This window comes from Chrysemys picta, chromosome 1 (assembly GCF_011386835.1).
Source record: "Chrysemys picta bellii isolate R12L10 chromosome 1, ASM1138683v2, whole genome shotgun sequence".
Classification (NCBI taxonomy): Eukaryota; Metazoa; Chordata; order Testudines; family Emydidae; genus Chrysemys; species Chrysemys picta.
Window position 1 is genome coordinate 230,884,886 of NC_088791.1, and position 26,567 is coordinate 230,911,452.

Genomic DNA, 26,567 nt, shown 5'->3' on the forward strand with positions numbered 1-26,567 from the left:
ATTTACTGAACTCCATCCCAGTGCTGGGAACCTGAGGCTCCTATGCTGGAGGGTGAAGGCCTCCAACAGTTGCTCTCCAGCAGTCCCAGACCCTGAAGTGATGCATGACTCCTCCTCATCCTCAACCCTGCTGGCCTCATTATACAACAGGATGCTGATGAGGGCCAAGAAGAGCATATAATTTTGCACCACTACCTAGCACAGCTGGTTCAGCAGCATTCTCTCCCTCTGCCCCCGAGGAGGACTCTGACTCATGGCTGGAACCAGAATCTAAGGCTGGAAAGTTTTACAATTTATCCTCTCTGTCCCCACCAGTACCCCTTCCTGCTTTGTTGTTACATGCCTGAAACCTTGCCCTCCTGCCACTCCATCCCAAAATGCTCCAGCAGCAAGATACGTCTACAGAACAATTTTATTGAAAACCCATGAACCACTGTTACACATTCTGTGGAAGCAATAACACAGATCATTAATGAACTATCATTGTGACCCTGTGTCTGTGTATTTCCCAGTGAGCATGCTGGATGTGGTAGTCCCAGGGCCATACAGGAGGTGGGGATGGATTTGGCCAGGGACTGGTTTTGGGGATAGGACAGTTTTAGAAAATGTAGTTGTTCAAAGACCCCACAGCCTTGCCTTCCCCCCTTTTCCCCATCCCCTTATAAATGGGAGCCACACAGAAGTTAGGGGAGGAGGGTACATGAGTGGGTTAGGAATGGGCCCACTTAGGTTTGGGAAGGGAAAAGGAACCCTTTGCTCACATCAGCTCTTTCATTGGAAGTATTTTATACCATTCCCAATCCCTGGTGTCTGACCGCTCCCTGTTCTGTGGTCCATAGGTGTAGACTTTGGCTACAGGGGATCAAAACCCAAAGATACACAGGCACACAAGTAAGAGCCAATGTCAGCCCACGCTTTTCTTGCAGCAGCATAGGGGGATATGTCCCTTGGCATAGAATCAGAAGTTACCCTCTGGTTCCCTTCTGTTCCAGGATGCATGAGCATATGGCATCCCAGATTTCTCTTGCCCACTGAGAACTAGGACAGGGTGCACACAGCTGAGCTCCAGCTGTCTGTACAAGCTTTGCAAACCCATTCTGTCCTGTGCCCACTTGGTACAGAAGTACTCTGCTTTTTCTTCACAAACATTGTGGATGGCACAGTAAGCCACTATAAACTGAACCACACTGGCCCCAGTGGAAGCTAGATGGGTGCGCAGGCATTGCCAATGAGCGTTAAGCCATCCAAACATGTACTCAACAACCATTCTGAAGCTACTCAGGGTATGTCTACACTACCCGCTGGATCAGCAGGCAGTGATCGATCCAACGGGGGTCAATTTATCATGTCTAGTCTAGATGCGATAAATTGATCCAAGTGCTCTCCCATCGACTCCTGTACTCCACCACCGTGAGGGGGCAGATGGAGTCAACGGGGGGGGGGGGGCAGCAGCAGTCAACTCACCGCAGTAAAGGCGCCACGGTAAGTCGATCTAAGTATGTCGACTTCAGCTACTTTATTCACATAGCTGAAGTTGCGTAACTTAGATCGATCCCCCCGCCCGCAGTGTAGACCAGGCCTTAGTCTGTAGTTGAATTTTTGTCTGGGTCGCTGCTGTCAGGGTACAGCTTCATAAGCCAAGTTAGAATCGGGCTGGCAAGGTCCCCTACAATAATTGTTGCCCTGAGACGCTGTGCAGAGCTATGTTGTTTTTTGGGGAATATAGAATCATAGAATGTCAGGGTTGGAAGGGACCTCAGGAGGTCATCTAGTCCAACTCCCTGCTCAAAGCAGGGCCAATCCCCAGACAGATTTTTGCCCCAGATTCCCTAAATGGCCCCCTCAAGGATTGAACTGACAACCCTGGGTTTAGCAGGCCAATGCTCAAACCACTGAGCTATCCCTCCCAGAGTCCCTTTTTCCTTCTGCGAGTACAATCCCAATCTCCTGAGCACCCTGGCGTCATGAACCTTTCTTGTGTGTCGGAACAGAACCATATCATTCATGACCTGGTCCATGTCTTCGGGCAGAAGGGAGAGGTGAGTGGGAGCTGCCATCACTGATGTGTGAAGGCAGAGACCAGTTCCAACCATATGAATCAAAGCTATTCCTAGAACATCTCCTGTGATGCACGAAACTCTGGGATATGCATACCACCTTTGAAAACGCAGTGTTAACATCTCATACCAACAAGGAGCAGTGACCTACAGGCCATGTCCTGTATGTTAAGCTAAGGCTATATTAGCAAATCTATGTCTGGAACCTTTCACCCAGATAGACATATGTGTGGGTGCTGACTTTGCTAAGACATTTCACCTAGATAGATAGATAATGGTAGAATGGCATAGGGGGTTTCCAAGTCTGTACCCTCAGACTTAACAGGTACACCACAAAAAAAGAACCAAAATAACCGGGAGAACAAAAATAACACCTGTGTATAATCTAATGTCATTAATATGTATGTACATATCATCAATACATACAAACATACTAGCCTATGAAGTAAGTGTAACCTAACATTTTTGTGGGTGAAAAATAAAGTTTGGGCATATAAAAAAAGATTTCAGGCACCTGTGCCCTATAAAAGAGGTAACCCATCTTGCTAGAGTAAATTAGGAGGCTGTACTTGTTTTTCTTAAACTTTCTAAGTTCCAAGGGAACTAGGCTAAGCTTGGTTTCCCTAAGCTTTTCTTAGTTTTATTAAGTTTTAATTTTAAGGTTAAGTTCGTTAAGTAAACTCTAAGTTACCTTTGGTAGCTCTTAGCTCTAGCTTCTCCTAAGCTTTGCACCTCTCACTCAAAAATTAAGCAACCTAAATCACCAAAGGCGAGGCCAGTCCTGTCTCTCTCACCAGCGGGTTATCAAGGAAGGGTGTGAGTATATTAACCAAAGCTTTGTAGCATATAATTCCATAATATCATATGTATCTTTTAAATAGCAGCAATACAATTGTAACTTTGTAATGCTAATTATTTTACCATTTAATTACTACTTCATTTATTTTAATAAAAAGTCTTTAACGCTATACCTGTCTCAGTATAAGCTTCCTGTCATACCCCGTAGGGTCCTTTCTGTGAAGGAAAAGGTAAATTCTGTGAAGCCTAATTCGGAACAAAAAACTCATCTTCCAATCAAACAAATTGGCAAGCCCCCCATACTATCCAAATTAATACGATTAACATCCTAAATCAGGCAACAGTTTACAGTTTGCTTTATTGCAGTAATGCATCTCTTTGACATTGAAACTCCCTGTCCCAAAGTAGTAAGTTATTTATATTTTAAATTTAAATTGTTTCAAAACTGATTTGCAACTACTTGTTAATTTACAGACATACCTGTAGTGAAAGCTAAAAAGATCCATTACTCTTGGCATTCTTGACATACCAGTACCTCCCCCAGCAATGTTCATTTCACATTTTAAATGGAAAAAACCAACAACAGTGCTATGGAGTGTAAGCAGTACATGTTAATTAGGCTAAGAGCCCGTTGATCAGAGAGATTAAACCTCAGTGAACAGGAGTATCTGTTTTAAAGCCACTACAGATGGCAAAGGATAATAGATTAAACAAATATCTTTCTGATTATATGACCATGAAGTCACTCGCCAAGGCTACATTAATTCAGTAGAAAATCACAGAAATAGTACCAGATTTTAATCAGACTGCTCTTGGAAGTCAGTCTTGCCTGTTAAAGTGATGAGATTGTCAGTGATTTATTTTTTAAGAAATCTGTAAGATTTCACATAGAACAACTTATCTATTGCCACCAAAACACTTTTAGTGGATGCAAAAAATTAGTCAAGTTTTTAAAATTCAGGTACATGATTTCCAGAACCTGTTTTAGTTTCCATTGGGATCCAATGACATCTGGTTTGAAAGCTAAAGACACTACGTCACCAACAAACGTGTTTGATACACAACGGATTCTGAGCAAAGAAGAGTTACTTATTCTCTAGTAAATGTGTTTATTCAAGATGTTATAGTCAATGTGGATCCCAATGTAGATGTGCATGTGCCTTATGCGCATGAGATTGGCATCTTTTGAAAAGCAGTCTCCTCAGGACCACACATTTACCCCGTCTCCTCATACGCTTGTAAGAGGGTATAATGGGGAAGCTGCAACACTTACAGGGACCACAGGAGTAGTTTGGCAAGCGGTGTCACAGATATACACATTGACCTGTAGCCTAGTAGATGGAGGCAAGTATTCAACATCATAGTCAGACTTGACTTTAGATCATTTTTTAGTGGCTGGAGAGACTGGAACTTGTCCTCTGGGAGGTAGGCTTTCACTGACAGAGTTGATCATGGTCCCTCTGAACTCTTATTTGTGATGGGGTGAGAATTTTTCACAGCACACAAGGAGACCTAGCTGGTGAACAAGGAGAGGACATACTCTAGGGCTGTCTGTCTCCTGCTGGGACCTGCCTCAGATCAACCAATCATCTACGTATGGGTAAACAGTGCTACCACTGCTAGGCCTTTTGTGAAAACGCTTGCTGATGTGGAGAATCTGAATGGCTTGTATCCTGTACTGGTCATAACTACCTCAGGTACTGTGAACCTCAGATACTTCCTGCGGCTAGATGGATGGTTATATGGAAGTACGCATCCTGGAAGTCGAGAGCCATGAAACCGTCCTGAGCTTGAAGTGACAGAATAATGGGAGGGAAGGGGTACCATCCTGAACCTGAGAAGTTGTATGTAGTTTGCTCAGATCTAGAATAAGATGAAGACATAAGGAAATCAGGAAGTAGAAGCCTCTTTCCTTGTATTCAATTGGCACCCCTTTTATGGCTCCTAGATGAAGCAACAAAGCTTCAGACAGATTACTTCAGACAGTGGGGCAATGCTTTTGTTTCTACTCATGTCTTTGCCAAGCATCAACTATTGTTATCTTTCACTAGTGCTAATCAGGAGTTGGATAGTAGTTAATCTGACAAGAACTGCAACATTTACTTTGATAGTTGGGGAAGCGAAAAAGCTAACCAGAGCTGAGCATATATTTTTTTGGACAAAACTTCTTTCACCAAAATATGCAGATTTGGGTCAACTGAAACATTTTGGGAATCTGTATCTATTTTGGTGAATTGTTTCAGATAAAACTTTTTTTTTTTTTTTTTTTTGGAGATGTCAAAATGAATCTTTTTTTTTTTTAAGCTAGCCTCACAAGGGGATGTAGGCATCGGTCACAAAACCACTGGTAATTGTAGCAGCACCACTGCCCCCCTTTTAATGTTTAGCCCACGCATCTGCAATGTTGAAGATTCAGGCTCGAATTTCTGCTTAGGAGCAGGCACTTGAATCCAAATCTCCCCTGACACTACCACCACCATCACACACATAGATTAACCTAATCCCCACCCACCCACCCTTTTGAGTACCCTACTCACCAGGCTATAAGAGATTCTGGAACGGTCTTTCTCGACCTCCTGTTCAAGCTGTTCCACTCTGTATAAATAAATATTCTTTGGCACAGGAACTGGAACCCAGGTGTTCCCCCCTCCCACCTAAGTGACCTAACCACCAGAATCACACACACACACACACACTCTCTCTCTCTGCTCCTATCACTATTGAAGTATTTTATGCAAAGTGGAACTGCTTCAACAGGAGAGATCGAGAGACTCACCCCAGAATAACCAATAGCCTGGAAGTCAAGGTGCTCATCTGGGAGAGGGAGACTTGGGTTCAAATCCTGCTCCGGAGCAGGGATTCCAATCTCCCCCAACATCCTTGGTGAGTGCCCTATCCACTGGGCTATAGGTTATAAGGGGGGCACCACTGCTACCACTGTTTTTGAATCTAGGCCATTTTTTTTTTGCTTAAAAAAAAAAAACCACACCTTTTTAAAATGCCCCAAAACAAAATGTTTCATTCAACCTATGTGACATTTTTTCGATCCACCCAAAATTAAAAAAAAAAAAAAAAATCCGTTTCTGAGTCTGAACTAATTTTTATTTTATTTTTCAGAACTCCCAGAGAATGAAAAATAAAATCAATTATTTTCCCAGCTTTAAAAACAGGAGCTATTCAGAGGGAAGGAAGTCTTAAAAACCCTAGGGGTGGGGTACAGTAGCCACATGCAGAGGGTTGGGGAAATGCTCCTTTTTCAGCAGCTAGAACTGAGGGGAAGGTGAAAAGTTTTCAGCAGACTCAGGCTATAAGAAAATCTTACCCCTTACACAGAGATCGGCAACAGCAGGTTGGTAGAAACCACCAGTTGGGGGAAGTCATTGGGCTGCACACCAGTGTCCTCATTTTTTGTACTGACTTCGGGAAGTAGCCATATATCATAAATTCTGACCCAAAATGAACACTACAACGTTAGTGATCTCATTAAATATAGTGGGGAATTACAGGGATATCTCAAAAGATGGGTCAATTTCATTAATGAACCACAACTTCAAACATTTTTTTCAAAACAAATGTCACAAACAAAGCAAGTTTTAATATAGTACTTTTGCAAATTTTTAATGTACTGACATATGAAAACAGCAATTTGGGTTCTCTGGAAATAGATTTTTCAAGTTTACCATAAAAATGAAAACTACACTGTTCTTTCACCTTCATGTTACAAGCTGTTTAAGATTCCTGAGCTTCAGTTTTAGAAGCAAAATGTTATAAAAAATTATTTAACTAGATAAATTGCATCCTTGAATCTGAACATTGCAAGTAAAATATAATTTAGCAAGAAGGCCCCTTTTCAAAAAACAACATATCTGTATGTACTTGAAACATAAATTTAACTGTTTCCATACCACTTTAAATAATTAGAAACAGCCAAAACATTTTAAAGACATGACAGAGCAGCTTTGTGGCCATTTTTGAATATTTCCTGGTGTTCTAAAAGCACAACAGTGCACCTATTCTGAAATAGAAAAGAATTCTGAAATATACAAGTGGCATTAGATGCCATGATCATTTGGGCCCCGTGGTTTTCCACAAAGTAAATACACCTCAAAGAACAATGGAGGCATTGCAGCACACTTTAAAAGATATTCTGTAAATATTATGGTCACTTCCAAATTTGATACAAAAATACTGCCCCCTGGCTCAATTAGCAAAAATTCTGCTTTGCTACATGTTTTTTCATTGAGTGCATAAGGAAAGGTTTGTAGTCAAATATTTTGTACACAATAACTTGCCAAGACTGGAATCCTGATAACTGACACCTATATCTCTCCTAATTCAGAGGATGTTATGATTGCAGACATTAGAAACTAAGTGATCTAATCAAAAGATTCAGAAAATGGAAACTAATGAAAACCAAGTTAGGCTGGTTATCAGCACTGTAGAAACTCAAGCACGTATGGTTATATCTACAGCACTGTCGTAATGTAAAAAAGGAGACAAAACAGATCATAAAGAAACATTAAAATCTAGTTATCCGTATCTTGGGTCCATGAACTAGATTCAAGTTAGATAATTCACCAAACAGCAACTTCATTTTTCCCCCACAGTAGTCACACAGATGAGATCTACTTCAGAACTTTCTGGCCTTGATCTGTCCTGTAACAGCCTTTTTTGAAGGCAAATTCCTTTATTACCTACTCCAAGGACTTCTTTGCTTATTCAACGATCTCTTTCGGTGCTTTCGTTTCTTGCCCAAGCTTTTGTGACCATGACTTCTCTCTTTCTTATCTTGTCTGCTCTCAACACTCAAGGCCCGCTTATGCTGGGTGCGATCTGGGCTTAAGCTTCTTCGGTGAGGGCTGCGACTTTTGCTAGGGTATTTATGGAGTCTGCTTTCTTTCCTATACTTTTCATCTTGACTACTCAAGTCTCTTCTGTGTTTGCTCCTTTCCTTTTTATCTTTGCTATTATCAATACTTGTGTCACTACATGAATGGCTCCTCCCCTTACTTGGCTCTCTGTTACACTTGCCTTGCTCAGAGGATAAGTCCTTCCTGCACGCATTCTGGTCATAGCTTGGCGTACTCTTGTGTTGCTGGTTATTGGCAGGAATACAAGAAAGCACACCTGAACTCCTTTTATCAGAAGAACTTTCAGTGCTATTGAAATTAAGTGTCTTGCTTTCCTTAACATTAGCTTCCTTGTGAAGGTTTCCATTTAAATACTTGGATTGAGAGTTCACACTTTCAGTGGCTATTACTTCCCTCTGATAGACCTGATTTGGTTTACCCATCATGGACTGTACCGAGGTAGATGTTATACAGCTGGATGACACAATCTGTGGACCAGCCACAATAGTTTTCAACAGGCCAGACTGAGATGCCTTAGTTTCCTCCTTACTCTGATGTGTGTCATCTGTTTTCTTGCTCAGGAGATTGCTTAATAGCTTCTCCCTTAGCTCCTTCTCTTTTCTTTGCAGTCCAAGTGCTCTCTCTTTTTCCTCCTCTACACGTCTGAGTTCAGCCTCTTGCAGCCTTCGTCTCTCCTCCAACTCCTGAAGACGGACTCTTTCTTCATTATGTTCCTGCTCCAGAAGCTTTACTGCCTGAAAGACATTGAGGGGGAGGGAGGAAATGGATGAGAAAGAAAGTTTATAGATGTGCTTATGTCTCCCCAAAATCCCTCTGTTAAAGAAATCAGAATTTGTCATATACAAGGGAAGCCTGTAAAAAAGGAAACCATTTCCAAAAAATAATTTACATAACTCTGTGCGCTAAGGCTATTGGTCAACAAATAATGCTGAAATGAAAAAGCAGCCAGCTCAGTTTAAGGAACTGGTAATGGGAGTTGGTATGTTTCGTCTCCAAGTTACTCGTCAGAACCCAATAGGAGCAAAAATCATTACTAGCCAACGACTATTCAGGAATCTATATCAAATGAGTTGAGCTCAGTCCAGTTCCCAGTGGACAGGTGTCAACGTTACAGTAACCAGCATTAGGATTAGTGTTTTTGTTGGCAGTCACAAAACTCAAGGATTGAATGGGTTTAAGATACTTCAGGTAAGTTAAAAAAAAATTGAAGTTTTTATTCTGTTAAGTATGTAAAATGTCTAATACAATCAGCAAACTATTGTGTTATTTAAATATTACATTTACCTTGCTTTGCCGCTAAACAAAAGAGGCTTAGTTCAGTCCTTTGCAAGTTTTACCCTAGGCATGAAGGGAAAGACAGCTATCCACAGAAAATGGTGCAATAATTGATATTCTCAGGTATTGCTTCAGTGCACAACACAGTAGTATCTAAACAACTTTTTATACCACAATGATGAACATACTATAAGAATCTAGATTTTTTTTTTTAGGAAAATCTATAAAAATTCTCTAAGCATTATTTTCCTTGGAGTGAGAGTATTTAATTAGACTCTACTCAATGGGGATCAAGAACTCAGGAATTACTAGGGTGATGTACATATGACGATGTGATGGATAGAAAGGCATGCTGTGTTAAAATATTATCACTACATTTAATATACAGATTAAAACACCCCGATGCACGATGGCAGCAAGAGACAAAGCTGTGCATTGCCACGGACGGTTGCATTACTGCTTACTTAAAACAGTTACTAAACATTAGCCATTAATCCAAAATACCTGCGATTAAGACTTTTTCAAGAAACAAGAAAATATTGTGTCCTGTTTAGGGAACATATGGAAACAATGTTGACGACTGTAGACTCAGACATGTTTTGACACGTCACCATCACTGTCAGTGGATAACAGATATTTGTATTTTTGTAATATTGTTACACCTGCTTTTTCAAAAGTACTTTTCAAACATTAGCAAAAGAAACCACAATAATCCCCACTTAATAAATGGGAAAGAGAACAGTTAAGTGAACCGCTCAAGGCCACAACTGATGGAGTGGCAAGCCAAAATTCAAACTTGGAATCCTCTGTCTTAGTCCCTTGCTCAGTTCTCTATGCCATGTTTTCCGCACATTTCTTTCTTGGATCTCAAAGTAGTGTGCAGGCCTCTTTTCTCAACTCATGCATAATGTTATTCAAGTCAATAATTTCAGGCTCTCTTTTTACTCCACTCCTGCCTTCCTAGGGAACAGATGCCTAGGCAAACATCCTATGGCTTCAAGACAGGCGCTCTTATGAGTTCACAATCCATACTATTCAGAGGGCTGACTGTTGGCACATGTAACAGCTAAGTGGTCTGGCTTATGAACACATAAGTCACTTAAAATTTTACTCTACCAGTTTTCATTTTTGTTAGCTCTTGAAATAATACAAAAAAGACAGCTTTCCAAAGTTCCCTTTGCTCTGCTAAGCAGTTCTGCAATTAGTCTAACGGACTGAAGATTTCTTTGCGCTAACAGGAGCTTCCTCTCTTCTAGTCTTATTTTCTCTTGCAGTTTTTTCTGCTCTTCTGCTTGCATTTTTTCAAGTTTCTTTTTGTTTCTACGCACTTCACGATCCTTCTGTTTCTGTTCTCTTTTGCGTAACTTCTCTTCTCTTTTTCTCTCTTTTTCAAGTTCTTCAAGTTCTTCCTGTTTCCTAACAGCAATTAATTTGTACATTAGCCATGACAGGAACAATTTTGGATTTTGACTTCTATTACAATTTAAGTTAAAAATACAGGATTTTGTTATTTTTTTCAAGAAAGACAGGTCTTATTGATTGCTGACATAGACAGAAGCAGGAAACATCACATATGCATTCAGTGAACACCTTTAAACATTTCCCTTCCCACACAAAACTAAACTGATATCAGATAGACTGTTCTACGGATAAGCAAAAATTTAAATATGAGATGTTTTAGGAACCAACACAAGTAAGATCATAGAGCATTTTACTGATCAAATTAGAAATACAGTCATTCTGAGTCGGTTGGCTGGGCAATCCATCCTCCAGAAGAAAAACGTTGAGCAGATATTAATTTAAAAATGTGCAGATAGTAGCAAAGGCCAAGATTTTCAAGAGAATACGTGCCTAAACAGTGGCATGATTTTCAGAAATACTGAACAGGCAGCAGCTTCCACTGAAGAATTCCACTTTAACCACACAAAAGTAAATGGATCTAGACAACCTAGCTTCCTTACTCAGGAAAAAATTCTGTTCAAGTCAATAGTTTTGCTTCATTAAGGAGTGAAGAACAGTGCTCTTGGAGAGTTATTTATCATCTAAATGATAAAAGAGGATCACTGATGCACGGGCTCCAGTTTCTTTAACATACAATTACTGAAATGATTTGCTATCCTCAGATTTATGTTCCATATATACCTGGCATCCCTGAGATATTGTATGTATACACATACTTTTTTCCTAGTAATACATTCTAAAACTTATAGCCCATCCCTGAAAAAAACCTATCTTTGTTAAAGCAGAACCATTTCAATAAAATGATTTACTTGTACAATTAGCACATGGTCTTCCAATTTTCTATCTAGAAAACAGATTTTAAAAACTTCATGATCCAAGTTAAACCAAATCATTGTAGTTTAAACATTTCAACTATCCAGTTCTAGGAAGCACATTTCCACCAAAATATCAAACTAGCTCATTTTATTTTGTGTCGCTCACTGCCTGAACCTGCCTTCCTCAGAACTAATGCATAGTTATCATTCTGGTCAGCTATCTTCTAGGAACAACAGCAGCACAACAACTGGGGCTTAGAGGAATGACTGCGTCTAGCACTAACATGTAAAATCCACCACAACTGAAAATCTTGTTGGTGGCCTCAGAAGCACTAAGGACTGGATTGGCCATGGAAACTGAACTACTCTCACCCCTAGAGGTGTCCCTCCAGGTCAGAGTTGAGGCACCTTGGTGGGACGATGTGGGGAAGCTTGCCCAGGCTGTACTTTTCTGTGGATAGAAGACTTAAGTCTTCACTGCTGTTAATCCGGAACAAGCAGCACTAACCTCACTTTAAAAAAAAAGAAAAGAAAAGAAAAGAAAATTGTATCAAACTAGATACAAGTGTCATGATATTTTGTCATTTAGAGCCGACAAGTTTCTGTGAGATCTGTGTCATCAGAACAGTTAGTTTGCTTTCTAATACTGTCAGTAGTTGGGAAACATTGAAGTCTGAACTACCTGGGCAGTAGAGTAACGAAAACCACAGCTTCTATCATCTTGTTTGTAAAGAATCTCAAAGCAAGGGAAAATAAGCAGACTGAACACGCAACACAAATAAGAAAGTCATTTCCACTCTATGTAAGACTGCAGTAATACAGTTTATAAGCAAAACGGAAATTCACAAAAGAAGTCTAACAAATTAGCCGGTTCTTGTAATAAACACTGGACAGAAATTAAGTTAGCTGAATTTAAAGTGAAGAGATGCTCTAATGGGATCAACCATGCAAAGCAAAAATCAAACATAACACATTACCTTATCACTGTTAATTGCCCATGTAGTACTTTTGATGTGAATGAGGATTTTCAAAGGTGAAGATGTTTACCCACTATCTTTAATAGTAAAAGCTTATATGTCTGTTACCAGCATTGGTATACATTTTACCAAAATCATCCATTTTAGTTTAAACACTTTTTAAAATAGTCCAGAAACAATAATTTTGTGTAGAATTATAAGAAATTATAGGTATTATAATAAATTTACCAAACTTTCAACTTCAGTGATGGTCATCTCAGCTCCAGATTGCATTGCACAGGATCAAAAATTAAAATCTGCAAGTACAGTAAGGATCTGCCATAGTTTCTACCAGTTGAAGATAATTTATAGGGAAACTGGTCTTAAAACAAAAGATTTGCAAAACGTAACTAACTCTTGAAACAACTGAAAAACTCTGCCTTTTATTACTAAGGTATTTCAAAATTAGAAGAGCATTAAGAATTTGGAATCTGATTTGCTCACACCACTAATGTAAGTGATCAAAACATGTTTAATAGTAGAGAGTTGCATGATAAAAAAAAAGAATATATATATATATAGAGAGAGAGAGAGAGAGACCTATCTCAAAGAACTGGAAGGGACCCCAAAGGGTCATCAAGTCCAGGCCCTTGCCTTCACTAGCAGGACCAAGTATTGGCCCCCTCAAGGAATGAACTCACAACCCTGGGTTTAGCAGGCCAATGCTCAAACCACTGAGCTATCCCTCCCCCCAAAGGGGATTTTAATATTATGTTTGGAGAATTCTGTGAAAAATAGGATTCTGATTTAGAAGACTGAATAGGCTTAAAGCTAACAATATATTTTGAGTCAACTAACAGACTTAAAGACCATTTAATATCTTCACTGAACTAGTTAAAACACTTTGTAACTGATTGCGTATGTCAGTTTTAATATAAGATTGGATTTTTGTTTCTATATGTGGAAAGAACTTGCCCATCAAATTAACTTTTTCTGGGTTAGAAATATGATTGCTAGTGCATGAGGGGGGGGAAAAAAAGTACAGTAAAACCTCAGAGTTATGAACACCGTGAAAAATGGAGGTTGTTCGTAACTCTGAACAAAACGTTATGGTTGTTCTTTCAAAAGTTTACAACTGCACATTGACTTAATACAGCTTTGAAACTTTATTATGCACAAGAAAAATGCTGCTTTCCCTTTATTTTTGTAGTAGTTTACATTTAGCACAGTATTGTACTGTATTTGCCTTTTTGGAGGAGGTCGGTGGCGGTGGGGGAGGGGGAACTGCTGCTGCCTGATTGGGTACTTCTGGTTCCAAATGAGGTGTGTGTTTGATTGGTCAGTTTGTAACTCTGAAGTTCTACTGTATATGAAAGTGAAGTTAAAATATAATCAAATTAAACATTGCTAATTTTGAATGGAATGACGAAATGTGGGGACCCAAAGTTTTAGCCCTGCAAGAGACTGAGATTTAGTCAAATTGCTCATTCATTCCTAATGTGAGGGAGATAAGGGGAAGGAAATGCAGTTTCTTGTATTTTATCATCGTTATTAAAATTAAAAAAATTTAGATATAAGTTAGATCTACCTTTCCTCCTCCTTTTTTTCTCTTCTGCTTCTTTCTCTCTGCGTTTTTGTTCCTCTCTTTGTTGTTCAAGCTCTTGAAGTTTTTGACGTTCAAGCTGCCATTTCTTAATTGATGCATCACTCAGGTGTTTTGTTGAGTCAAAGGAAACCTTTACAGAGCACAGTTAAGAAACAATGAGTTTAAGAGGTCAAAAAACAATTCTAATCTAGTACATTTAAGTGTCAGCTTTGCATTCACTTCATCCCGACTTTTGGATTTTTTTATGCTTGCTCTTGCAAGTCTTGTCATGTGAGAAAAAGTAAAATTATTTTACTCATGAGTCCGGGGATTTATCCAGTAACAAGTATATAAATAATTTAACGTGTAGCTCCAACACATTCAAACTTTCCCCCTGAACCTTAAAGGATACTTTCTGAACTGCACAGTGTTGACTGACTTCCTTTTCATAACAAAGCCCACGTTGTACTCAATTAACAAATGGTAAGTGCATGACTTAAAACATGTCAAAGCAAATCTTACTAAGCCAAATTAAAAAAAGAAAACTAATATTTTCTTGTGCTCCACTAATTTAGATTCTGTCTGAAATTGAACTTATTCATGTTTTTCTATTCAAAAGTAGTACTGGTATTTGTGATTTGAAAAAGTGAATCCTAGAGAGCTTAACCTAAAATAATAAATTTTAGGTACTCCTACATGATTTTCAATTTTAAATACTCTTATGAACATAAATCCCCAATAACTGCAAAGTAGGAGAATATTATACTTCATTATATAGCCATCAGATTAATGTTTAAAACACTGGCCCTAGTCTCTATAGACATCATACACCCATGATACAACTGTTATCTGATATTGTGGCCTATCAAATTTGTTATAATAGACTTGTTATTCTAACTGAGGAGCAGTGGCTGCAAAATCTTAAGCCTTTTATCATGACAGAAGCAGTAAGATATGTATGCCAGATTTTCAGGTATTATGGAAATGTATTTTTATTAAATTTTCAAGTACTGTTTAAAAATGGGTTGAGATCACACAATGCAACAAATTTATCATAAATTTTGGTTATATCTGCACTTCAAATACAATTCAGATGTCTGCTCAGTTGTATAAATTGAATTTATTTTCATTCTACAGGTGTTTGCTGATTTTTTTTTAATTTTAATGTTGTATCTTGTTACCCCTCTAAAAAAGGAACTCTCTCTCTCTTAAAAGTTTAATTTTGTTTAGTTTTCTTATGAATGTGTTGAACAAATATATAGTCTAGGTTCAGCATGGGACTTATATTCGTAAATATATACACACACACAAATATACTGGCGGTGTGGTCTTAAAAAGTTTTATCAGTAAATCTGAGATGTACAGGCAGCACAGACACAAAGAAATTAGATGATCAGAGCTAATCTGAAGAAGAGAAAGGTGTTCTGTCTTGTGATGGGGTATGCTCCCCACACTCATGTTGAATAGGTTAACGTAGGCCAGAGGGGACAATTAATCTATTAGGCTGCAAGATGGGGGAATTCAGGCTGAGCGGAAACTCAGTTGTGGAGGAACAGGCAGGGCATTTATAATGCCAGGGAGTTGATAGCGGAAAGAGGCTGCAGGGAAATTGTCTGCAGTCACTCCCTGGGACAAGGGAGGTGTGTTTGGGACTACAGAAATTAGTTTGCAGTTACTCAGTGGAAGAAGGGAGAGTGTGCTAGCAAATCCAGAGATGGGGGAGCTGTTAGGATATACATATTCAGGCCGGTCTGTAAAGGCCTATACTTTAAAAATTTAGGTGTATTCTTATCACTTAGCTAGTTATAGAGGTATAAAAGAAAGAATCAAAATCACTCTCTGTCTGTGTAAGGGACAGTCTGAGGCTCTGTTCTTAGGCTAAGTAAGGCCTTTGGCTAAGCAGCAGAGGCAGCCATAAACTGAGAAGTGAACGGTCACATCCTCACATCCCAAACTAGTGACATGGAAATAAGGGGCTATTGGGCTGTTACGAATACAATCCTGTCCTGATACTCCTATCACCTCTAGAGAAAGAAAAGGAAACCTAGAACATGTAAAAGGAAATTTAGTTTAATAGTTTTCTGTCTGGTAAAAACTTACTTATCAATAAACACAGCTAGAAAACCCTTACGTCTGTATAAATGTAGTTGTAAAATCCTCATTTCTGTATTGTTTTGTATGTTTAGTTGCATGGTCTCTGGTTCTGTAATTGTTTCTGTCTGCTGTATAATTAATTTTGCTGGGTATAAACTAATTAAGGTGGTAAAATATAATTGGTTAAATAACCATGTTACAGTTTGTTAGAATTGGTTAGTTAAATTTCAATAAAATAATTGGTTAAAATAATAAAAGGTATAGCTAAGCAAAACTCAAGTTTTACTATATAGTCTGCAGTCAATCAGGAAGTAAGGTATGAATGGGAGCAGGAAATGGGAACTGGGATGGCTCTGTGGTGTCAAAGCTGGGAAGGGAAACAAACAAACACTAAAATCATGCTTGCTAAAAGTTCACCCCAATAAACATCAAATTGTTTGCGCCTTTGAACTTTGGGCATTGTTGCTCTCTGTTCATGCAAAAAGAACCAGGAAAGTAAAAAGGTAAAAAAATAAGCCCCCTAACAGGAGCCAGGATTAGGAAAGCTTCAGGGAAAAAGCAGAAAGGTTCAGGATGATGCAGACTTTGGCTGTTGATTAGAGGATCCCTCAGCTGGAACCCAGAGTGGAGGGTGGACCTGGGTTCCCCTACCAGCCACATGGAAGTGGCACCATAGGGGCATTGAAAAAGAAGACTGCCTAAAACTGCTGGTAAGGAAAGTGATATTCCAGAGGGGAAAACATGCACAGTGGTCTGGCCAGAGACCCACATCACAAAAAGGGAGCACCCTGGGTTGCACAGAGTGAGAGAGAGCAAAAGAGCGGCAGCAGGGCAGGCAGCGAGCAGCAGAAGGGGGCCTCAGACCTGGAAAGAGCTAATCCGCACAGCAGCCAGAAAGAGGCACCATATGTGGTGAGTTGACCCCAGCACATATCTGCTGGCTGCTAAGATACGGGATGTGGACCTTAGGCTAAAAGGGATCATAATGGGAGCAGGAAAGAATCCACTCATTGTCCTTCACATGGGAACAAATTATAATGCTAGATTCTCACTGGAATGCATCAAAGGAGACTATGATAGGCTGGGGGAAGACTATGATAGACTTAAAGAAATGGAGGCTGAGGTGATCTTCAGTAGGATTCTGCCTGTCCCTAGAAGAGGAGAACGAAGGCAAGACAAGATTATGATGATCAACAGATGGCTCAGGCCGTGCTATAAGGAGGGCTTTGGAATGTTGAACCACTGGGAGTCATTCACGGAGAGAGGACTGTTCTCGTGGAACGCCCTCTACTTGACTAGGCAGGGAAATGGATTTCTGGGGTGGAGGCTGGCACAACTGATTAAAAGATTTAAACTAGGAATCTGGGGATATAGTTGGGAGATGCTCATGTAATATCCATGCCTAATACTAATATTGAGCAGGAGGAAAATCAAGAAAGAGGATACAGCAATGGAGAGAGAGTAGGAGAACGGACATCAAGAGAAAAGATAATGCCAATACCAATGACGATAGTATCGCCTATCTGCTGACAGTAGAATGACTGTACCCAATCGGGTGAGGAATCTGGGCGTAGACAAGCAGAAACAACTTAAGATGTTTGTACACCAATGCAAGGAGCCTGGGTAACAAAATGGAGGTATTAGAATTAATGGTGCAGGAAGTGAAACCAGATATTATAGGGATAATAGAAACATGGTAGAATTGTAGTCATGACTGGAGTACAGAAATTGAAGGGAATGTGCTGTTTAGGAAAGACAGAAATAAAGATAAAGGTGGTGAAGTAGCATTATATATTACTTATGAGTAGACTGTAAAGAAATTAGAAATGATGGAATGGATAAAACAAGAGTCCGTTTGAGCCAAAACCACTTTGGGGAAGAAAGTGACCAGATGGTTCCCAGGGACAGCACTTGGGGTATGCTACACACCCCCAGGATCCAATTTGGATATGAATAGAGACCTCCTTAATATTTTTAATGAAATGAATACTACTGGGAATTGTGTGATTATGGGAGACTAATTTCCCAGATATATATTGGAGGACAAATGCTACTAATAAACAATAAACTAATACAACAAAGAAGCATAGTATAAAAGTCTGTTTCCTGACTCTGCAGTGAATTCATTCACTGAAGCACTAGCAAACATAAGCTCATGTAATAATAGTGATTCTTTGCACTTCAACATGCTTCTGAAACAATTACCAGTCAATACACCTCTACCGTGATATAACGCTGTCCTTGGGAGCCAAAAAATCGTGTTATATCGAACTTAATAATAAATGGAGATATCCTATCCCCTAGAACTGGAAGGGACCTTGAAAGGTCATCAAGTCCAGCCCCCTGCCTTCACTGGCAGGACCAAGTACTGATTTTGCCACAGACCTCTAAGTGGCCCCCTCAAGGATTGAACTCACAACCCTGGGTTTAGGAGGCCAATGCTCAAACCACTGAGCTATCCCTCCTCCCCAATGAACTATCCCTCCTCCCCAGGAGCACTGCTTTGATCCACCAGAGTGCGCAGCCCCACCCCCCGGAGCACTGCTTTACCGTGTTATATCTGAATTCATGTTATATCAGGTCACATTATATCGGGGTAGAGGTGTATGTATCATCAGCAGGCAGGATTGAACCTGAGACTTCTGGAGCTAAATGCATGCCCCTCAGGCCACATGGCTGTTAGCTAACACTGTAGCACATTCATTAATCTCCAAGTGGTCTCAGTGCTACTACATGGGACAGAGCACCACACCCAGGAAGTGTGTGGGTTACATATGTCTTCATTTTCTATTGTTTCTCCAAAGACACGCCTCTTCCTGAGCAGGTTCACAAATGTAGCAAAGTGCTTTATTGCAATGGATGTTTGCACATGAGTTTTGTACAAACGACATAAGATTTCATCTCCTTACCTCACAGCATCTGTCAGGTAGTGCCAGCACAAATAGACAGTTTTGGAGTAGTACATCAAATTATGATACTGAGACTTGGGACTTGATTTTGTAAGGTAGAGGTTGGAAAGCTCTGTGTTCCTGTAAAAGGCTAAAGGGAAAAAGAAGGTAAGTTAACATTTACAAACTTCTCATTGTGCAAAGCCTGTTTTACAGCATAATCTGTGTAACAAGAACAAGCTGTAGGAATGCAACCAAAGCAACAAGGAAACTGCAGGAGATTCCCCACTCTAGATAGACCAGAGATGGAGGAAGGTCTGGGAGCACGAATGCATAGCATACCATAGCTACCCATCAGATTCTGCAAGATCTGGAATGAAGGATTCCAGGATGTAAAAAGCACACCCCAGCACCATCACCATTGCTTTGTGAAAGTGTATAAGCCAAACGCCTGTGGTGACATCTCTTTCCACTATGCTTTTTAGTGTAGGTGCTCAAAAGCATCTTATTTCAGCAATAATACCTAACATACCAGACTTTTTTCGTCTGGTGAGGAAACCAATAGGGAGAGTTAAGTCCCCAGGACATAATACCACCCATAATCCCTAACTTGAAAAGCTCAGACACTTCTGAGGTCATCTAGTGCTACAGAATTTCAATATTCTCACTGGCTGATTATGGGAGTCATCTGACAGATGCAAAAGCTTTGGGCTCTTACTATGCTTACAATATTTCTTTTATGGGCAGATATATGGGCTGGAATAGAATGTGTTCTCTCTCTTACAGCACAGGCAAACTCCCACGGAATTCAATGAGAGCCAGGTTAGGCTCTAAACCTATTCTTCAACTCTGTGTGATGGGAAGACTGGGGTCTGGGCAGCTCCAGGAGAGTCGCTGTGTGGGCTCTACACCCAGGCAGCTGCCACGGAGGTGAAAAGTTCCTCTGAAGCATCCACCTGAATTTCCACTAGTAGGGTGGATGCTGCCTCATTTATGCTCCTGCAGCTGGGCTGGTTGCCATGGAAAGAGTGTAGGTGGCTTCTGAAGTGGCCACAGATTTCTAAGGGCTTGTCTACATGGTGAAATGGAGTGGAATAGCTGTTTGGTAAGAGCTCCCCATGCTGACACTATTATTGTGGAAGATCAGTATCTTCTTCCAATTTAGATTAATCCATTTTGGAAGTGGATCAAGCAAAACCGGAATAAGCCAACTCTTATTCCAGAATAAGAGTATCCACACGGGGAGCTACTGTGGAATGGCTATAGCGCTTTAAATTCCCCCTTCCTTACTCCAAAATAACTTCCCCATGTAGACGTGGCCTCAGAGCAGAGAACGTACTTTTAAAAAGGTCACTCTTCTGGGTGTTTATCATAGCAGTCCCTGTGTACCAATGGGTTTATATTAATCCTTAGAACACTGCTTGATTCCCAAGGGGAGAATACCTACTGCAGCTTCTGTCAGCAAAATGTGTGAGTGGCATTTACAGAGAGATCCACCAATGTTTGCTGCATATGGAATACAACAGATTAGGAAGAGTAGATAGATATTGTATCTGGTACAGTCTTTTCCTGCTCTCTGTGGGCTTTTCTCCTCATTTCTGCCTGCTAAATTGTGTACTGAGAGAACAATTCAGGCTGAAAGCAGAGAACACACAGCAAAGAAGTTTCTTTGTATACATAAGATTTTCGATCAGGGTTACTTTGTCTGAACACATCTCTTTCTAAGCTATCTCTAAATTTTTCTAAAGTACACTTCACACTGCAGAGCTCCATACCTTCAACAGCGTAAACAGGCATAGCTCTGTCAATTTCAATGGAGTTCCACCCATTTATACCAGCTCAGGAGCTGACCTCTTGTCTTTAGCTCCGGAAGTCTGAAACTGCACTTTATGTAATAAAGATAATTAATATAAAGATATAAAGACAATTGGCCAAGTTAGCGGGAGATCTTAAAGAAGTCTAAATTAGTGTAACTAATACCATCCTCTGGCCTCCAGACTATATATTCATTACACATCTTACAACGTGCTCTTAGGCCTGGTCTGGTCTACACTATGCGTTTAGGTCGACTTTAGCAGCGTTAAATCGAATTAAGCCTGGACACGTCCACACAACGAAGCCCTTTCTTTCGACTTAAAGGGCCTTTTAAACCGGTTTCTTTACACCACCTTCGACGAGGGGATTAGCGATAAAATTGGCCTTTGCGGGTCGGAATTGGGGTAGTGTGGACGGAATTCGACGTTATTGGCCTCCGGGAGCTATCCCACAGTGCTTCATTGTGACCGCTCTGGACAGCACTCTCAACTCAGATGCACTGACCAGGTAGACAGGAAAAGACCCGCGAACGTTTGAATTTCATTTCCTGTTTGCCCAGCGTGGAGAGCACAGGTGACCACGCAGAGCTCATCAGCACAGGTAACCGTGATGGAGTCCCAGGATCGCAAAAGAGCTCCAGCATGGACCGAACGGGAGGTACGGGATCTGCTCGCCATATGGGGAGATGAATCAGTGCTAGCTGAACTCCGTAGCAGTAAAAGAAATGGCAAAGTATTAGAAAAGGTCTCCAAGGCCATGAAGGACCGCGGCCATAACAGGGACACACAGCAGTGCCGCGTGAAAATTAAGGGGCTACGGCAAGCCTACCACAAAGCCAGAGAAGCAAATGGAAGGTCCGGGGCAGAGCCGCAAACTTGCCGCTTCTACGCGGAGCTGCATGCCATTCTAGGGGGTGCAGCCACCAGTACCCCAACCGTGTGCTATGACTCCATCAATGGAGAAACACACAGGGAAGACGGTTCGGGGAACGAGGAAGATGAGGATGGAGGTACTGTAGGTAGCTCACAGCAGCAAGGAAGCGGAGAAACCGGTTTCCCCAACAGCCAGGATATGTTTGTCACCCTGGACCTGGAACCAGTAACCCCCGAACTCACCCAAGACCCTCAGGGCACACAGGAGACCTCTGGTGAGTGTACCTTTGTAAATATTACACATGGTTTAAAAGCAAGCGTGTTTAATGATTAATGATTAATTTGCCCTGGCAATCGCGGCCAGTACATCTACTGGAAAAGTCTGTTAATGTGTATGGGGATGGAGCGGAAATCCTCCAGGGACATCTCCAGAAAGCTCTCCTTCATGTACTCCCAAAGCCTTTGCAAAAGGTTTCTGGGGAGGGCTGCCTTATCCCGTCCGCCATGGTAGGACACTTTACCACGCCAGGCCAGTAGCACGTAGTCTGGAATCATTGCATAACAAAGCATGGCAGCGTATGGTCCCGGTGTTTGCTGGCATGCAGACAATATCCATTCCTTATCTCTCTTTGTTATCCTCAGGAGAGTGATATCATTCACGGTCACCTGGTTGAAATGGGGTGATTTTATTAAGGGGACATTCAGAGGTGCCCGTTCCTGCTCTTCTGAACAGAAATGTTCCCCGCTGTTAACCACGCGGTGGGGGGAGGGGTGAAGTGATCATCCCAGAGAATCGGGTGTGTGTGGGGGGGGGTGGTTTACTTGGGTTTGTGCTGCATGTTAACCCGGAAACCGCAGCCCCTCCTTTTACATTGAAAACCCATTTTAAATGGCCAACCCAATTCATCCTTGATATTGGAAATGCGCTGCTGTTTGAAACCTTTCCCGCATGTTAAGAAGGTTAAAAAAGCCAAAAGACTGTGGCTTACCATGGCTGCCTGCAAGCCGAAATATGTTGCCTGGCACTGCGTGAGTGATCTCTCATACCAAACCGGCAGGCAGAGGAAAAATGCGACCTTGTAACGAAAGAGTGTACCCATTGTTCTCTAAAATGTGTCTTTTTTAACCAGCTCTCCCTTCTCCTCCACCAGCTGCAAATGTTTCTCCTTTGCAGAGGCTAGTGAACATTAGAAAGAGAAAACGGAGGACACGGGACGATATGTTCACGGAGCTCCAGATATCCTCCCACGCTGATAGAGCACAGCAGAATGCGTGGAGGCAGTCAATGTCGGACATGAGAAAAGCACAATATGAACGAGAGGAGAGGTGGCGGGATGAATGGCGGGATGAAAAGAGCAAGTGGCGGGCTGAAGATGATAGGTGGCATCAGCTTGCAGACAGACGGCAAGAGTCAATGCTCCGTCTGCTGGAGCATCAAACTGATATGCTCCAGCATATGGTTGAGCTGCAGGAAAGGCAACAGGAGCAGAGACCGCCGCTACAGCCCCTGTTTAACCAACAGCCCTCCTCCCCAAGTTCCATAGCCTCCTCACCCAGACGCCCAAGAACACGGTGGGGGGGCCTCCGGCCACCCAGTCACTCCACCCCAGATGATCGCCCAAGCATCAGAAGGCTGGCCTTCAATAAGAGTTAAAGTTTTAAAATGCAGTGTGTCCTTTTCCATCCCTCCTCCCCCACCCATCCCAGGCTACCTTGGCAATTATCCCCCTACTTGTGTGAGGAATTAATAAAGAATGCATGAATGTGAAAAAACAATGACTTTATTGCCTCTGGAAGCGGTGCTCAAAGTGGGGAGGGGAGGGTGGGGTGGTTGGTTTACAGGGAAGTAGAGTGAACCGGGTCGGGGGGGGGGGTGGAGGGTTCATCAAGGAGAAACAAACAGAAGTTTCACACAGTAGCCTGGCCAGTCACAAAACTCATTTTCAAAGCTTCTCTGATGCGCACCGCGCCCTGCTGTGCTCCTCTAACCGCCCTGGTGTCTGGCTGCGCGTAATCAGCGACCAGGCGAGTTGCCTCAACCTCCCACCCCGCCATAAATGTCTCCCCCTTACTCTCACAGATATTGTGGAGCGCACAGCAAGCAGCAATAACAATGGGGATATTCTTTTCGCTGAGGTCTGAGCAAGTCAGTAAGCTGCGCCAGCGCGCTTTTAAAAGTCCAAATGCACATTCCACCACCATTCGGCACTTGCTCAGCCTATAGTTGAACAGGTCCTGACTCCTGTCCAGGCTGCCTGTGTACGGCTTCATGAGCCATGGCATTAAGGGGTAGGCTGGGTCCCCAAGGATCACGATAGGCATTTCAACATCCCCAACGGTTACTTTCTGGTCCGGGAAGAAAGTCCCTTCCTCCAGCTTTCGAAACAGACCAGACTGCCTGAAGACGCGAGCATCATGTACCTTTCCCGGCCATCCCACGTTGATGTTGGTGAAACGTCCCTTGTGATCCACCAGGGCTTGCAGCAGCATTGAAAAGTACCCCTTGCGGTTTATGTACTCGGTGGCTTGGTGTTCCGGTGTCAAGATAGGGATATGGGTTCCGTCTATGGCCCCACCACAGTTTGGGAATCCCATTTCAGCAAAACCATCCACTATTGCCTGCACGTTGCCCAGAGTCACTACCCTTGATATCACCAGGTCTTTCATTGCCCTGGCAACTTGGATCACAGCAGCCCCCACCGTAGATTTGCCCACTCCAAATTGATTCCCAACTGACCGGTAGCTGTCTGGCGTTACAAGCTTCCACAGGGCTATCGCCACTCGCTTCTCAACTGTGAGGGCTGCTCTCATCCTGGTATTCTGGCGTTTCAGGGCAGGGGAAAGCAAGTCACGAAGTTCCATGAAAGTGCCCTTACGCATGCGAAAGTTTCGCAGCCACTGGGAATCGTCTCACACCTGCAGCACGATGCGGTCCCACCAGTCTGTGCTTGTTTCCCGGGCCCAGAATCGGCGTTCCACGCCATGAACCTGCCCCAGTGACACCATGATTTCCACATTGCTGGGGCCTGTGACTTCTGAGATGTCTATGTCCATGCCAATTTCCTCATCACTCTCTTCGCCGCGCTGCAATCGCCTCCTCGGCTGGTCTGGGTTTCGCCTTGGCATGTCCTGGCTCTGCATATACTCCAGGACAATGCGCGTGGTGTTCATAGTGCTCATAATTGCTGCGGTGATCTGAGCGGGCTCCATGATCCCAGTGCTAGCTATGGCGCCTGGTCTGAAAAAAGGCGCGAAACTAGTATCTGACGGACCAGGGGAAGGAGGGAGGGCGGGAGGGAGGGCTGGCCGAGTGACGACATGGCGTACAGGTACAGGGAATTTAAATCAAGAAAGATGGCTGTGCATTAGGGAGAAACACAAACAACTGTCACACAGAATGGTCCCCCCAAAGATTAAACTGAAAACCCTGGGTTTAGCAGGCCGTTGATTTGACGGAGGGAGGGGGAAGCAAATGAATACAGAACAAATCTATTTTTTACATCTTAAAACGACGGTGCAGCGTGACTGATAGCCCTCGGCATCTTCTGGGTGCTTGGCAGCAAATACTGGGCGCTTGGCAGTTACTGTACTACGATGGCCTTCAGGCCTATTGCACGATCTGCTGCTCAGGGAAGATTCTGCTAATGTGCGATGATCCAACTTGTAATAGGACGGTTACCAGTCGTAATACACCATCTACTGCCAAAAGGCAAGGGGCTGGTGCAATGCAGCCCTACGGCTGCCAGCCCCACAGCTGCCAGCACCCAGATCGCTGATGAAGGCTACCAGTCTACTGCACCGTCTACCGCCAAAAGGCAGTTAGCTGCTGCTGCTGTGTAGCAATGCAGTCCCACGTCTGCCGGCACCCAGCTGACATATGGTGACGGTGAGCTGAGCGGGCTCCATGCTTGCCGTGGTATGTTGTCTGCACAGGTAACCCTGGTAAAAAGGCGCGAATCTATTGTCTGCCGTTGCTGTGACAGAGGGGGAGGGGCCTGATGACATGTACCCAGAACCTCCCGCGACACTGTTTTGCATCATCCGGGCATTGGGATCTCAACCCAGAATTCCAATGGGCGGCGGAGAATGCGGGAACTGTGGGATAGCTACCCATAGTGCAATGCTCCGGAAGTCGACGCTAGCCTCGGTACTGTGGACGCGGTCCGCCGACTAGAGCACTTAGAGCATTTTATGTGGGGACACACACAATCGGCTGTATACAACCGATTTCTATAAAACCGGCTTCTATAAATTCAAACTAATTTCGTAGTGTAGACATACCCTTAGATTCCCTTACAGCTGCTTAGACTCAAATTCCCTTACACATGGGTAATTACTATTGCTTGTGAATTTGATCCAATGAGTTAAAGAGGTTACTAGGAGGGGTAAAAGTGTGACTATGTATCTGTTTTACTCTCTTACTCCTACCCACGTTCAGTTTTTGTAAATCTGCTGTTTTGAGATTTCTCAAACCACATTGTACCTCTTCCCTCATTCTGGCATTTGTGCTTTAAGTATTATAACTCCATCTCTCACATACCCTTTAACGAGGCCTTAAAACCAACAGTGATTTAATTGTTAGTCTTCTCCCTTCCCGACAACATTACCTCCTTCACTTTTCATTTCGACTCCCAGGAGCTTTAATCCCACACAGGCATCAAGCAACCGTTCCATTCCGCTGATGCTGGTGCCCAACCGTTCAGCAATGGCATCTGAAGACAGGGGCCCTTCTGACTCCAGCAATAGATCAAACACTCCCAATTCACAGGCAGTAAACATAATCTGAAAGCAAACAGGGGTGGGGCAGTGCTGTAAGAGAAAGTGTCGATGCCCCCTGATGAGTTTTAATATAATTTCCAGGCATTATTTGTAATCTTACCTTTGAGACTAAAAACCCATTCTTGTATTGAAATAAGAGCTGGGGATAGTCAAGGTCTTGTGTGGAGCTCATTTTCCTTCAGCGCACTGTGAGAGATCCTCTTGCCTTTCTTATTCAAATATGCTTCGTTTCTACTAGACACAGATCACACTGGGTAGTTCACTTAATCTGATTGGTAAGGCGTGTCCCTAGCCTCTTCCC

General features: G+C 42.3%; 2 protein-coding genes across 2 annotated transcripts; both read right to left on the bottom strand.

The window, feature by feature from the left end:
* Window positions 1–6,446: 6,446 nt before the first annotated feature.
* Window positions 6,447–10,455, bottom strand: LOC135980764 (A-kinase anchor protein 17A-like). Its single transcript, XM_065580759.1, has 2 exons — window positions 10,176–10,455; window positions 6,447–8,459 (listed from the first exon to the last, which is right to left on the bottom strand). Exons 1-2 carry the CDS (start codon window positions 10,438–10,440, stop codon window positions 7,546–7,548), a joined length of 1,179 nt encoding a protein of 392 aa, XP_065436831.1. The 5' UTR covers window positions 10,441–10,455; the 3' UTR covers window positions 6,447–7,545.
* Window positions 10,456–18,771: 8,316 nt separating this feature from the next.
* Window positions 18,772–26,567, bottom strand: LOC135983961 (acetylserotonin O-methyltransferase-like). Its single transcript, XM_065597937.1, has 3 exons — window positions 26,367–26,567; window positions 26,095–26,269; window positions 18,772–18,951 (listed from the first exon to the last, which is right to left on the bottom strand). The coding sequence occupies exons 1-3, from the start codon at window positions 26,436–26,438 to the stop codon at window positions 18,818–18,820; spliced, it is 381 nt and encodes a 126-aa protein (XP_065454009.1). The 5' UTR covers window positions 26,439–26,567; the 3' UTR covers window positions 18,772–18,817.